Source organism: Camelina sativa, chromosome 12 (genome assembly GCF_030686135.1).
Source record: "Camelina sativa cultivar CO46 ecotype springtype chromosome 12, ASM3068613v1".
Taxonomy (NCBI): domain Eukaryota; kingdom Viridiplantae; phylum Streptophyta; class Magnoliopsida; order Brassicales; family Brassicaceae; genus Camelina; species Camelina sativa.
The window spans coordinates 10,140,703-10,155,828 of NC_141891.1; the positions used below are offsets into that span (position 1 = coordinate 10,140,703).

The 15,126-nt window shown below is 31.4% G+C and overlaps 2 protein-coding genes and 1 long non-coding RNA gene across 4 annotated transcripts; all 3 read left to right on the plus strand.

Moving 5' to 3' along the window:
- The first annotated feature begins 178 nt into the window (after nucleotides 1–178).
- On the plus strand, nucleotides 179–1,353 carry LOC104731227 (methyl-CpG-binding domain-containing protein 4-like). The gene is made up of 3 exons (XM_010450547.3): nucleotides 179–303; nucleotides 454–509; nucleotides 745–1,353. The coding sequence occupies exons 2-3, from the start codon at nucleotides 474–476 to the stop codon at nucleotides 1,198–1,200; spliced, it is 492 nt and encodes a 163-aa protein (XP_010448849.1). The 5' UTR covers nucleotides 179–303; nucleotides 454–473; the 3' UTR covers nucleotides 1,201–1,353.
- A 1,591-nt stretch (nucleotides 1,354–2,944) lies between these two features.
- Nucleotides 2,945–10,716, plus strand: LOC104731228 (uncharacterized). Of its 2 annotated transcripts, none has more exons than XR_015575617.1 (3): nucleotides 2,945–3,004; nucleotides 3,112–3,169; nucleotides 10,332–10,716. It is a non-coding gene; the product is annotated as an uncharacterized LOC104731228 (long non-coding RNA). The 2 variants fall into 2 exon arrangements; XR_015575618.1 differs by lacking the exon at nucleotides 10,332–10,716 and adding an exon at nucleotides 4,992–5,093.
- A 2,864-nt stretch (nucleotides 10,717–13,580) lies between these two features.
- LOC104731229 (methyl-CpG-binding domain-containing protein 1-like) lies at nucleotides 13,581–14,855 on the plus strand. The gene is made up of 3 exons (XM_010450548.3): nucleotides 13,581–13,674; nucleotides 13,782–13,839; nucleotides 14,209–14,855. The coding sequence occupies exons 2-3, from the start codon at nucleotides 13,801–13,803 to the stop codon at nucleotides 14,665–14,667; spliced, it is 498 nt and encodes a 165-aa protein (XP_010448850.2). The 5' UTR covers nucleotides 13,581–13,674; nucleotides 13,782–13,800; the 3' UTR covers nucleotides 14,668–14,855.
- The last annotated feature ends 271 nt before the right edge of the window (nucleotides 14,856–15,126 follow it).

The window sequence follows — 15,126 nt, forward strand, 5'->3', positions numbered from 1 at the left end:
CAACAAAAAAAATAGAAAGATATAGAAATTATAATTTAATTATGGATTTAACTAAGGAAAAAAATAGAAATTATAATTTAATTAGGCCATATTTAGAAAAAAATCCAAGAAAATCTACAGAAATGATATGGGTGTAAGTTTAGCCAATTGTTTCACGACAACTGTAATTACAGTTTTAGACAAGATTTCTTTCTTTCTTTCTTGCTTCTTACCACACAAACTGCATTAAAAGAAAAAAAGGTTACAAGTCTCTCACTACCCATGCTCGAAGAATTTAGGGAAATCTGAAATTGTTGTTCCGAGGTATACACTCTTTTGAATCATTCTTTTTTTTTTTTTGGTTAATTGTTTTGAATCAATCTCGTTAGGGTTCTTCGTAATATTTGATTGATAGGGCTTTGAAATTGAAGGTTTTGTGTGTGTGTTTTCTCTTTTTTTGTTATATTATGGCAGTGAGTTTTGAAGAAGTGGAGATGGATGCTGAATCATCGAACTCAACATGCCTTAAGGTAACAACACGTCAACACCACTTAACCAAAACCACTTTAACTGCACTGCACACACTTCAAATTCGCTTGCTTTGTGTCTATCTTAATACACACAGTTTTTTCTTTGTTTTAAGTGTTGTTTGATGCAGACATGAGATATATAGAAGGTGTATTAATTTAAAATTATGTCATGTTTTCTGAATTTCGACATGTTGTAGCATGGATCTTATCTGATTCCATATATGTATTTGTGCAGAGAAAAGCCAAAAGTTCTTCAGAGTGGGAAATAGATATCTTTGCTGTGCAATGTGCCGAGTGCCAAAAGTGGAGGAAGCTTAATTCTCAAGAGGACTACGAGCTATTCAGAAGTAGACAACTAGAGGAACAGTTTGTGTGCGAAGAGATAGAAGGTGTGTCCTGCGAAGATGCTGGAGACATAGAGTATGACTCCTCCAACACATGGGTTACTGAAAAGCCTGGCTTGCCTGAGACACCAGAAGGGTTCAAGAGGAGCTATGTTATGAGAAAGGACTACTCGAAAATGGATGTGTACTACGTAACTTCTACTGGGAAGAAGCTCAAGACGCTGGCTGAGATTGAAGCCTTCATTGCGGCCAATGAGGAGTTTAATGCACCACTTGAAGACTTCAATTTTACTGTCCCAAAGGTGATGGAAGACACTGTCCCCAAGCCATCCAAGGAAAATGATTGATTGAGCTACAAAGTGCTTATGAGTCTCCAAGCTTCTTATGCTGTTGAAGTTGGACTTATGACTTAAGAAGTTAAATGTTTTTTTTTTTTTTAAACCATCGCTTTGGCTATGGTTGGGTCGTTATTATCTAATAAAGGATGACATTTTCTTCTATTTTCCTTATGTTCATGAGTCGCTCTTGTTATACGTTTAATCAATTTGAAGATAAAAAAAAAAAAAAAAAAAACGGAACCTCAGAATATTAGATCATTAGTATGTAAACTCGACAAAGTGCATGGTTCAATATTCTAGCTTTGTATGCTCAAGCAATGCTCTCCTCGCGTACAAATGTCTCCATATACTGAAATTGGTATATAAGCTTAGAAGTGGCTGATATATATATAGATGCTTTTAAAGGTTATGTAATGAACATCACCACTTGAAATCTATTTCTAGTGCGGGCTCAGACATTTTTATAGGTTTCTGGATGAATTAAAAAAAATAACTCTCTAATATATCAAAAATTATTTAAAATGTCATTTATTTTGATAAGAAGAAAAAATTAGTACCATTTTATGCATAATTTTTCCAAAAAAAAAAAGTAATAAGACAAACTAATGCAAACTAATGTTTATGCAAACTATTTACTGTAAATTAAAATTTCTGAATAATTTAAGTTAATTAAATATATGTTAATCTCAGACAAACTAATGTTTTTTTTTTTCTTTTTTTTTTCCTTCTTAATCTCAGGCATATATATGAGAAGCATACGGTTAACTGGCCGAGTGGCCGTACAGCCTTGGTCGTAAGACAAACTTTGAACAGGTTTTCTCTCCGTCTTTCTCAAAAACTCGTGTTGTTAACTTGTTATGGTCGATTCTCGAGTTAATTAATATATGTATTTTCTGGATAGTGAAAAGAAATCTTTGGACATGCATATACACAATCAAAGCTTTGAAAGGCTTGTTTGTTACTTTTGTTGAATTAGGTATTTGGAAGTGATAAGATGTATATTGGTTCGTGCCACTACACACCGAAGAAGATATGAAGAAGTTGCCAGCACTTAGAGGGGTGGACAATGCGAACAGGTCAGAGACAGAGCCACTTCAGTCTCTATGACCCTTTAGACTTGAATTTTTTGGTGCTTTGTGTATATATCAATATACCTTGTCACTTGTGTATTACATATTAGTGCCTTTTTGTGGAGTATTTAGTCTCTTCTTATTCTTTTTTTTTCGTGAAAATAAACTTATCAAGTAGCTTTACACACAACAAACATGTTTCTTTCATATTCACATTTGCATAAATATACATTTTTCATTATTTATCTGTAGATAATAATAATAACATGCTTTGATGATATCTATCTTTTATATATTTGGATATGGAGTTACAAGGATTACACAGTTTCTGCAAAGTCCAATGCTTCTCTTTTAAGGCAATAGAGCTTCTATACCAGCTTTGTGCACTTGAAATCTATGGGCAATCTAAACAAAACAAAAAAAAACACTAATAATAAGACTTTTTTTTTTCAGCAAAAGAATGACTTAATAAGACTTAATATAATTAAGGGATTTGACTAAGGAAAAAAAAATAGAAAAAAATATAATTAAATTTTATGCCCATGTGTAAAAATATCCAACAAAAATCTACATAAATGGTATGCGTAAGATTTTTAGCCAATAGTTTCAGGACAACTGTAATTTACAGTCTTACAAGATTTCTTTCGTTATTTCTTCATATATACCACACAAACTGCATTACAGTTCTCTCATTACCCATGCTCTGAGATTTTTTTTTGGGAAATCTGAAATTGTTGTTCGAGGTATACACTTTTTTGAATCAATCTCGTTAGGGTTCTTCGTTATATTTGATTGATAGGGGCTTTGATATTGAAGGTTTTATGTGTATTTTTCCTTTTTGTTATGGCAGTGAATTTGAAGAAGAGGAGATGGACGCTAGCTCATCAGCGAATTCAACAAGCCTTACGGTAACAACACCCCCACTAAACCAAAACCAGTATCGCTATTATGATTTTGAATGTGTGGTTTATCCGTTACATAGAAACTTAAGCTTCTTCTTTACAGAGCAAACATGTTCCTTTTGATTTTTTTTTCCCTTCACTAATATACATTTCACATACACCAAGCAATTTTGCACACCTAAAATCCATAGAGCCATCTACACAAAAACATTGATAAACATAGAGCAATGAATTATTATTATCTTTTAAGTGGTTCTTGGTTTTTAATTTGTTTTTTTTTTTGAAGTTATAGTAATTAATTTTGGAATTAACAAATAAAAAATCTTAAACCTCAAAATATAAATAACTCTTGTTGAAAAAAAAAATCACAAAAACTTCAAAATTATGGTTTTTATTTCTCTTAGAAAATTGGGAGAAACCACACAAAAACTAGTTTCACATTATTAAAAAGAATCTAGTAAATTTTAAAAGTCTTGAATGGTAAAAGAAAAAAATAGATTTTTAAAGAAGCAAAATCCAAAAAATCCCCTAAAACAAATAAACATTCAAAGCCTAAAACTTAATTAGAGAAAAAATATTACAATTTTAATTAAATTATGCAATGTTTAGAAACAAAATCCATGAGAAGTTTAATGAAATGGTCTGTGTGTAACATTGTAGCCAATCATATCATGACAATTGTAAAATACAGTCGGAGAAAGATTAATCACATTTACTTCCTTCTTCTCTTTATAATAATACTAGATTAGGACCCGCCCGATGTGCGGGTTTAGAGTTCTTAAAACGAAATTAAATTTAATAAAGAATTTAAAATAAATATTTTTAGTAAGTAAAAACTATCTATAAAAGTCAATAGATATACCGAAGTGTCCAATGTGGTATTTGGTGTAATTAGTGTGATTCTGTTGTTGAGACTATTAATCACGTTTTCTTTGAATGCCCTCGCTCTTGTGAAGTTTGGGATTTATCTCCGACTCATGTCTCGTTAGAGGGTTTTCCATATGAGTCGGTGTACTCGAATTTGGATTTTGTTTTCTGGAGCGATAAGTTAGCCTGGGAAGAGGCGCTCTATTTTATGGCGGTCATGTCAGCTCCATCTCTGTCTTCGGATGTCCAGATTTCTTCACCTCGTTGTCAGATTGATGGTTCTTTGAAAGCAACCAATTTGCATTCAGGATTGGACTGGTGGTGTCGCGTTGGTGAAGAGTGAACCTTGTTGTTGGGGGCCAAGTCTCTAAAATGGAGCCCCTCCCCCTTCATTCATAGTTAGAAGCGTTGTATTGGGCCATGGAGCGGATACGTGCTGCAGGGATCCCTTGTCAACATTTCGAGACTGATTGTGCTGAGTTACTCACTATGGTTTAGTCCCCTAAAGATTGGCCGTCCTTCTCCAACGTGCTCGATGAGTTCAACTCGCTGGAATTCTTCCAACTATTCTCCATCTCTTGGTTCCCGCATGCATCAAATACGAAGGTGAATTGTCTTGGGATACGTGCTGCAGGGATCGCTTGTTAACATTTCTTTGTTCTAACTTCTCTTGTGCATGAGGAAGTCCTCTTTTTTGGAATTCAATTGTGTGAACAACTGGTTATTTTTTTGAAAATAAATTAGTGTATCGCAAGAAATAATAATTTTGATAATATCTCGTAATAAAGTATAATAGTACCTACTGTGATAGGACCGAAGAAGACACCATCTTGTAGATCCTTAAGAAGTTCTTCTAATTTTATTTTAAATACACGACATTCAATGTCAGGTCTATCATTTGCATTCTCGTTACCAGCCATTTTAATATGATCAATCATTTCTTTCCACTTTGGATTTGCAGTTATTGTAATGAAAAGGTCTGGATTTCCATACCATCTGCATAGTGCCATTGCATCTTGATAATTTTCTACCATGTATCTCGGGCCGGCTGTGAAGGAAGATGGTAGAATTATTCTATTGCCTAATTTTTTTGAATCTGCATCCCCTTGTACAATTGCATCACATACATTATTGTACAAATCAGCTCTAAGTTTTTTTCTGATTGAACTGATAAAAGTTCATACGTTCTTGTTCAATAGCAGTATATGCATCAACCACATATTGGTGGAAAAGACGGCCTGAACGGACTATTGTTCCTGGAGATGTTAACCTGGTATGTATTTGATATGCATAATACTCTCGCATTGTAACATATGACCTCTTAGTAGCATTTCCTTCTGAGCTATATGGAATAGTTTTCTCAATATAACCTTGTTCACCATATGGAAACAACAAAGGGTATTGTAGTGACATGTACGATGGATGCAAAAAACTGATGTACTGTGGTTTGTCATTCCTAGGTTGCACTATAATATCTCTGTCATAATTAGGGATAGAGATGTCACCCACAATAAGTCCAGCAATCTCGTCTCCTTGTGGAAGGTCAAATTATCTGCCACTTTCTTTATTTTTCAATAGCCTAATGGAAAATACTTCTTTAGATCCAGATTCGTATCTATCTCTAGCTATTCTGAACACTTTAGCTAAGTCATTATATTCATCAAGCACTTTTATCAATCCACTCAGAATTCCTTCATCTAACTCATTACTTTTTCCTTTGGCAAGTGCATTGAGACGGTTTTGAACTTCATGAGCAGTATCATATACATATAGCTGTGCAAAACGTGGAAGATCTCCTTCAACTGGTAGCAGTGATCCAAATTTGTGGTAATTTTGACCATGCATACGAAAAGTAAAAGGATCGTTTCCTGAATTGATATCGTTATCTATTTTTCCACCCATTGATGTAAAAGCAAGCATTGAATTATATGCTCATATATTGTTCCGAAACGATGCCGACCGTGACAGTAATTCATCTAAGTAAGTTGGAGGTGGTCGCAATTGTTGCAAGATAACTCGTCCTTGTTGACAACAAATCGAGAATTTCAGCACTTTTCCACTATGTTTTAGACTTTCAGATTTCCATACCAAAGCTTCGCAATAATTACATGTGACCAAATCATTGTCTTTTTCTTTATTCTTTCCAGGAAAAAAAATAATACAATGTTTAGCTTAGTTTCAATTTTTTTAAATCCATAGAAAGAAAAATATCTAGGAACAATACGTTATGCATATTGTTTTCGTTATTCATCATCTATACCTTATTAATTACGTGTAAGGTTAAATAATTTGAATTCTTACCATGTTTTTTTGCCCTTTTTGCTCTTAAAGATCTTCGTTTTGGATCTATAACAGGATTATCTTGAGTCTTATCAAGACATAAATTCGATGGTGTTGACTGCTTGCTAGTTCGAGCTACTTTTGAAACATATCTTTTGTTGTAAATCCTGCGGGTAATTTTTTTTGGATCAGATGGAAGTATTCAAAAAATGTATAAGCGAAATATAATAAGATCTTAGATGGAGGTGTTTACAAATTGTATAAGACAAATTCAATAAAAGTCCTTACCATCATTTAAGTAGCAAAGTTGTTATTTGTGAACCCTATATTTTGGTAATCAATGTTAGATAATGAAATTTTTAAAAAATTAAAACAATATAATTTAATCGTATATATATGTGTAGCATTATATAAATATTGTACTTAAATATTGATATAGTTTGTCTACCCATATTTGAAGTGTAGCTAAATCCAGCTTTATATGAGATTCATCTGCAAGTATTTTTTCCATCATAGCAATTTGATCATCACTCATGATACCCCGTTTTCTTTTGCTAGTATGGTTTTCCGATGTCTCATGGTTTGTAACTGTCTCTTTGGTGTTCATGATTTTCTACTGTACTCAAGGTTTTTATTTGATATGGGATACCACTTAGTAGACATCTTTATATAATAAGAGATATGCTCAATGTCCTTATAGTGATAGGTAAATATTTTTTGAACTTTTTTTGTTTCTAGAAATGTGGCCAATAATTCACGTAGAATAGTAAAAATCAAATTAATTGACATATTTAAACAAAAAGACGTGGCCAATATCAAATTAAATAGGACTTACATATCTCCTACGGTTAGATATTGAAATTGCAAAATATCTCCTACGGTTAGATATTGAAATTGCAAAATCCAGTAAAGGTTTAGTAAAGATATTGTTAGGTTTAGTAAAGATTTTGTTTCTAATTCACGTAGATTAGTGAAATAGTAAAAATCAAATTTGTTTCTAATTCATGTAGATTAGTAAAATAGTAAAAATCAAATTTGTTTCTATATTTATTTTTGACACGTGTCAACATCTTATCAATATTTTTGACATGTGTCACCATCTTGTTTCTAATTCATGTAGATTAGTAAAATAGTAAAAATCAAATTTGTTTCTATATTTATTTTTGACACGTGTCAACATCTTATCAATATTTTTGACATGTGTTACCATCTCGTTAATAAGAAATTTTGTCATTGAACTTTATATAATAAGACTAGGTTGAGTCTCGTGCGTTGCACGAGATTATTATATTAATTTGTTTTCTGGTTAAAAGTCATTAAAAATAAATTAATTTAAAAAAAAAATTTCGAGAGACTTTACAATTTGAAGATCATACCAATAAAGTTTATTTGTATCGAGAAACTTTGTTTTTTTGGTTAAAAGTTATTAGGGTTTTGGAATTGTTTTATTTGTATTCATTAACTATATAGTTAATGTTAAATGATCAATTTATCCTTTTCTAAATTATGAACAATTTAAAAAACCTTTTTAAAAGTTTAAATTATTATATTATGTTTTTATTGAATTCTAAATAGTATTATAGTTTATACTATTTGTATTCTATAATTAGGACATGTTATTTTGTGATTGTAAAATAGAGTGTCGATATTTTGAGTTCCTCGTAGATCTGAAGACAAGTTGATTGTTATTTCTAGGTCTTAAATTACTGCTTCCACATCAAGTGTTCTTGTTGCATTGGATTGTGGTATTCGCTTTCAAAGAAGACGTTGAGTGGTTGTGGGTTAGCTGGTCCAAATGATAGGATAGAAGCGTGTATAAAATCTATCAAATTATTCATGACAGGTAATACAAAAATTGGTTATGGTTATGAAATGTGGATTGTTGGAATATGAGATTGTGTAGCTGATGTTTTTTTTTTTGTCGATATTTGAGCTTTATATTAAAGTGTGAGTTTAGAAGAGTTTAGACATTACTATATTTTATGGAAATCTTTGGTAATTTAGTTTGGAGATAAGAATAAGGTAGGAATTCAATTAAGCATAGATGCCATTAGAGAAAAAATTTTAATTTTAAAATCTAAGATAGTTGTATGTAAGTTGTAATAGGTTGATTATGAAAATGTTTGTTTTAGGGATAATAGAGATGTATCTTCAAAAAAAAAATGTAAGATATATATCATATAGTATCTAAAGTTAAAATTTACAATTAAGCTTTTCTAATAATATTAAATTTTGTTTTTTTTTTGACACATACAACAATAACAACCAACCAAGAAAAACACAAAAAATGTATAATATTTAAGAAAGAGTGAAAGAGCATGAGAAAATGAGTATTCATAGGATGGGAAGTCATGGGAGTTACAATTTATATACAAAAAGTATGAGAGTTAATTGTAATTTATTATTTGTTGAAAAAAATTGAATAGAGAAATAAAGTTAATGCAAATTTATTTTATTTCAGTTTTAATATTAAAGTGTGAGTTAAATGTATATGATAAAACGTGTTTTATTTATGGTTTAATTTGAAATAATTTTATCAACTAACTAACTCCGAATCAACCTCCAGCTCAACCCGTGTTACTCTCTGTTCACTACAAGAAAATAATTGTATTAAGACGAAACATTTAGTCACAATACAAAGTATTTAGTCACAATATAAACATTGTTACGAATTTGTGACGATTTTTGAATGGTTGCAATACAATGGTCACAAATTTTTATTTGTAACAAAAACGTCAATGAATATATTAGTAACCATTTTGTCATCAATAACTACGACACCAAAAAGTAACAAAACTGTCTTAATTACAGACCAACAAAACGTCTTTAAATCGTCACAATTCGTATTTAAAATAACGTTTGAATTATGTATCTTATTGTTACGAAACTATAGTCTCAAATGGTCACAAATGATAATTAGAAATTTGTCGCAAAATTTTAACAAATACTCAAAAATCATGATATTTTGTGACTATCATAATGTCCAATTTTATCATTAGAAGTTATTTTCAAATGGTGTTAATAATAAAAATTCATTGCATATGATAAAAATTATAACAAAAAAATCAATCTCAAAACAATATTATTTTTTAAATTTATTATCATACAAATTTTTTATAATCATAAACATTAGATATACATTATAAGTTATCTTTATTCTTACAAAAAAAAAAATCACAAATTCGTCCAGATGAACATATTCGATGATAACTTCCATGTTATAACTCCTATGGAAACGATTTCAGGCTTTATGGAAAGGTAAGACTCAGATCTTTCCAACGGTTGGTAGATCAGCTTCTGGTTCAATTTGTAGCAGTGGGAAACAATTTCACAATATGACTGATGTTAATTCGCGAATCTGCGCAGAATAGGTTTGAGAAAACATGTATAACTTTTAATTTACAAAAGGGGTTACAAAATCCTTTGGGGAAAACTTACATCTATGGGTTGGAAAATTTCTCACCAAAATTCGTCCATAAAAGAGTCCGGTTACCCCTTATTTTCCACCATCTCCTAGAGCATGTAAGATCTGTCCTTAATCTCAATTGTGGCTCCTTGTTCTCTTTCTCTCAAATGGTTCACTCCCTCTCTCTCTAGGTTATGGAGGCACGAAATTATAAAGAATAAAACCCTAATCATCTCTTAAATAAGTCTTGTTAAATTAGGGTTAGAGACTTGGCTTAATGGGCTTTGTATAAATGACATAACAATTTATACTATTTTATGACTAAAGTTTACTCATTTTTATGTCACAAACTGTGACTTGCATATCTTTTATAAGTTCATAACTAATTTGCAACAACATATTGGTCACAATGTAGTCATAAGAGTGACATAGCATATTCGTCACTAATTGTGACAAACTTTTGTTACTGAGTTTTTTCGTCATAATATAGTGACGAAAATACTATGAATTTGTTACAAATAAACTTAGTCATAATATCGTATTTAAAGTGTCACAAATTTGTGACGGAAATTTTTTGTCTCAAAAATACGTCTCAATAAACTTATTTTCTTGTAGTGGTTCCCAAGCAATATGGAGACCGTAATACACTCCCCATAACTCCGCTAAAGGCGCAGAACAAATTCCTATGTTCAAAGCAAAACCTCTGCACCATTGCCGCATCCTATCTCGCAGTACTCCTCCAGCTGTGGCCAGACCCGGATTCTCATGTGAAGCCCCGTCAGTGTTCGGCTTCACCCATCCATCACCCGGAGGTTTCCAACAGATCATTCATTCCACTTGTTCACCCCCGCGGTTTCCTACCTGAGCAGCCTTATAAGCAGATTCCACTTCTTTTGCCATACTTGTAACAAACTTCACTTTGTCCCTGTACTTGCTCACTTCACCAAAAACATGAGAACATCTCCACTTAATAATATTTAATTTGTTTTTTTAACACAAACAACAATAACCAACCAACCAACCAACAAAAAATAGCAAAAAATTTATAATAGTTAAGATGAAGTGAAAGAGAATGAGATAATGAAAAATGAGTATTTATGGAATGGGAAGTGATGAGAGTTATAGTTTTGAAACTAAAAAGTATGAGAGTTAATTCTAATTTATTGTGTGTTGAATAAAATTGAGTGGAGAAATAAAGTTAATGCAAATTTATTTTATTTCAGTTTTAATATTAAAGTGTGAGTTAAATGTATATGATTAAATGTGTTTAATTTATAGTTTAATTGGAAATAATTTTATCAATTTTATATTAAAGTGTGAGTTAAATTTATATGATTGAATGTATTCAATTTGTGGTTGCATTAGAAATAGTTTTTCAGTTTCATATGACAAAATGTGTGTTATTTATGGTTTAATTGGAAATATTTTATATCTTATTTCAATTGTAATACTAAAGTATGAGTTAAATGTATATGATTAAATGTGTTTTATTTATTGTTTTGATTGAACCGTTTTAGCTTTATATTAAAGGGTGAGTTAAATTTAAATGATTGAATGTGTTTTATTTGTGGTTTAATTGGAAATGTTTTTTTCAGTTTTATATTAAATTTTGAGTTAAATATATAAGATAAAATGTGTTTTACTTATGGTTTAACTGAATTTTCTTTTAAGGTTTCTATTAAAGTTTTAATTTTAAAGTGTATGATTAAATGTTTTATTTTTGGATTAATTGAAAATATATTTTTTAGTTTTACATTTAAAGTGTGAGTTATATTTATTTAATTTAATATGTTTTATTGGTAGTTTAGTTAAATTTTTGGTGAATAAGTTTTTTGGACAAGTGTTAGTTTTACAGTAGTTGTGGAAGAAAGTTTTAGGAGGTATCATACTTTATTATATAAGAAAGTTTAATTTTAAAGTGTAAGATTAAATGACTTATTTGTGGATTAATTGAAAATATATTTTTTTAGTTTTATGTTTAAAGTGTGAGTTATATGTATTTGATTAAATGTGTTTTATTGGTAGTTTAGTTAAAATTTTGGTGAACAAGTTTTTTGGACAGGTGTCAGTTTTATAGTTGCCATATGTCAAGCTGTGAAAGAATGGAGATGTCGAGATTCCCTTCGACTCGGCTGATTCAAAATCTCGCAGAATTGAACAGATAAGGGGGGAAGGGATGGGGAAGAGAGAGATGCGAGGAAGAGGAGAAGTCGGAAGTCATAGATTCCGTCGGTTTTTATTCGAGAAGTCGACAAAATTATGTGGCCCATTAATGATTTACATATCAATTGGCTTAAACATGACAGATAGATAGAGTTTGTTAGAAAACAGAGAATTCAGAAGTGCCACGTGACAGATAGATAGAGTTTGTTAAATGTGTAACCCTACTTTATTATATTAGATAAAGAGAACGAGAGGACCCATTATGGAAAGCTTATTGCTCTAATCTCGACAAAGATTAATCACATTTACTACCTTTGTATTAGAGCAATAATCTCGACAAAGTGCATGGTTCTATGGTCTAGCTTTGTATGCTCAAGCAATGCTCTCCTCGCGTATAAATGTCTCCATATACTAAAGCTGGTATATAAGCTTACAAGTGGCTGATATATATAGATGCTTTTAAAGATTATGTAATTAACATCACCACTTGAAATCTATTTCTAGTGCGGGCTCAAACATTTTATAGGTCTCTGGATGAATTTAAAAAAAAAAAAAATCTCTTAATATATCAAAAATCATTAAAAATGTCGTTTATTTTGAATAGAAGAAAAAAATTAGTACCATTTTATGCATCATTTAAAAAAACAAAAAAAGTAGTAAGATTTACCTGTATCAGAAATATATTCATGAATTAAAATTTCTGAATTATTAAATTTAATTTAATATATGTTAATCTCAGGCAAACAAATGCTTTTTTTCTTTTCTTTTCTTCTTACTCTCATGCATATGAGAAGCATACAGTTAACTGGCCGAGTGGCCGTACAACCTTGGTCGTAAGACAAACTTTGAACAGGTTTTCTCTCTGTCTTTCTCAAAAACTCGTGTTGTTAACTTGTTATGGTCGATTCTCGAGTTAATTAATAGAAGTATTTTCTGGATAGTGAAAAGAAATCTTTGGACATATACACAATCAAAGCTTTGAAAAGCTTGTTTGTTACTTTTGTTGAATTAGGTATTTGAAAGTGATAAGATGTATTGGTTCGTGCCACTATACACCGAAGAAGATATGAAGAAGTTGCCAGCACTTGGAGGGGTGGACAATGCGAGCAGGTCGGAGACAGAGCCACTTCAGTCTCTATGACCCTTTAAACTTGAAATTTTTGGTGCTTTGTGTATGTATCAATATACATTGTCACTTGTGTATTACATATTAGTGCCTTTTTGTGGAATATTTGTCTCTTCTTATTCTTTTTTTTTGCGTGAAAAGAAACTTCTCAAGTAGCTTTACACACAACAAACATGTTTCTTTCATATTTACATTTACATAAATATACATTTTTTCATTATTTATCTGTAGATAATAATAACATGCTTTGATGATATCTATCTTTTATATAGTTGGATATGGAGTTACAAGATTACACAAATTCTGCAAAGTCCAATCTTCTCTTTTAAGGCAATAGAGCTTCTATCCCTTAATTGAAATCCATGGGCAATCTAAACAAAACAAAAAATAAAACACTAATAATAAGACTTAATTAAGGGATTTGACTAAGGAAAAAAAATAGAAAAAATATAATTAAATTTTATGCCCATGTGTAAAAATATCCAACAAAAATCTACATAAATGGTATGCGTAAGATTTTTAGCCAATAGTTTCAGGACAACTGTAATTTACAGTCTTACAAGATTTCTTTCGTTATTTCTTCATATATACCACACAAACTGCATTACAGTTCTCTCATTACCCATGCTCTGAGATTTTTTTTTGGGAAATCTGAAATTGTTGTTCGAGGTATACACTTTTTTGAATCAATCTCGTTAGGGTTCTTCGTTATATTTGATTGATAGGGGCTTTGATATTGAAGGTTTTATGTGTATTTTTCCTTTTTGTTATGGCAGTGAATTTGAAGAAGAGGAGATGGACGCTAGCTCATCAGCGAATTCAACAAGCCTTAAGGTAACAACACCCCCACTAAACCAAAACCAGTATCGCTATTATGATTTTGAATGTGTGGTTTATCCGTTACATAGAAACTTAAGGTCTTGGTCTCGTGTGTGTGTTTGGTTCTCTTTGCCTAGTCAATGTGTTGTTATGTTGTGAAGTGATTTTCTTGTTTCCGCCGGTAGATAAGGGCACTCCTGCGGCTTCGAGTTTTGTTATCTTTTTCATCGGTTCTTGTTCTCAAAGATGCTTTGTTAATATGTTTGGTCATGTTATATTGCTGTCTATTTTGTGGTTCCAACTAGATTTCGATATGTTGTAGCAATAGCATGGTTCTTGTATGATTATATTTAACCTAGTAGCTTGTGCTTTTGTGTCGTGCAGAGAAAAGTCAGAACTTCAGAGAGGGAGATTGGTATGTTTGCTGTGCAATGTGAGGAGTGCCACAAGTGGAGGCAGATTGAGACGCAAGAAGCATACGAACAAATAAGAAGTAGACTCAAGGAACTGTTTGTATGTAAGCAGAAAGAAGGTACTACCTGTGAAGATGCTGGAGACCTTGTGTACGACTCCTCCAGAGTATGGGCCGTTGACAAGCGTGGCTTGCCTGAGACACCAAGAGGGTTCAAGAGGATCTTAGTTACGAGAAAGGACTACTCGAAAGTTGATGCTTACTACGTAACTCCTACTGGGAAGAAGTTGAAGATGTTCTCTGAGGTTGAAGACTTCCTTAAGGCCAATGATCCGGATTATGATAGTAGAAGACTTTGGAATTTCTGTTTTACAGTCCCAAAAATAATGGAAAAAACTGTCCCCAAGCCAACCAAGAGTGAGAATGCATGAGAGCAGTTCAGAGACAGAGCCACTTCAGTCTCTAGGACCATGAACTAGAAATTCTGGAATTAAAAACTTCTTTGTGTTATGAATTATTGTCTCTTGTCTTGTGTATTAAGATTTGAACCCTTTCTGGATTTTTTGTCTTATTATTTTTCTTTTTGGTGAAAAGAAATATCTCAAGCTTCTTCTTTACAGAGCAAACATGTTCCTTTTGATTTTTTGCAATTTTGCACACCTGAAATCCATAGAGCCATCTACACAAAAACATTGATAAACATAGAGCCATGAATGATTATTAGCTTTTAAGTGGTTTTTGGTTTTTGATTTGTTTTTTTTTTGTTTTTTCTGGTTTTTAGCTATAGTAATTAATTTTAGAATTAATAAATCAAAAATCTTAAACTCAAAAATAAAACATAACTCTTGTTGAAAAAGAAATTGTTTCTCTTAGAAAATTGGGAGAAACCA

Bases quoted from the DNA above. Each gene is read 5' to 3' on its own strand.
- LOC104731227 (XM_010450547.3), top strand. From the start codon at position 474: ATGGATGCTGAATCATCGAACTCAACATGCCTTAAG. The intron at 510-744 runs GTAACAACACGT...GTATTTGTGCAG, and splicing joins CGAACTCAACATGCCTTAAG to AGAAAAGCCAAAAGTTCTTC.
- LOC104731229 (XM_010450548.3), top strand. From the start codon at position 13,801: ATGGACGCTAGCTCATCAGCGAATTCAACAAGCCTTAAG. The intron at 13,840-14,208 runs GTAACAACACCC...TGTGTCGTGCAG, and splicing joins CGAATTCAACAAGCCTTAAG to AGAAAAGTCAGAACTTCAGA.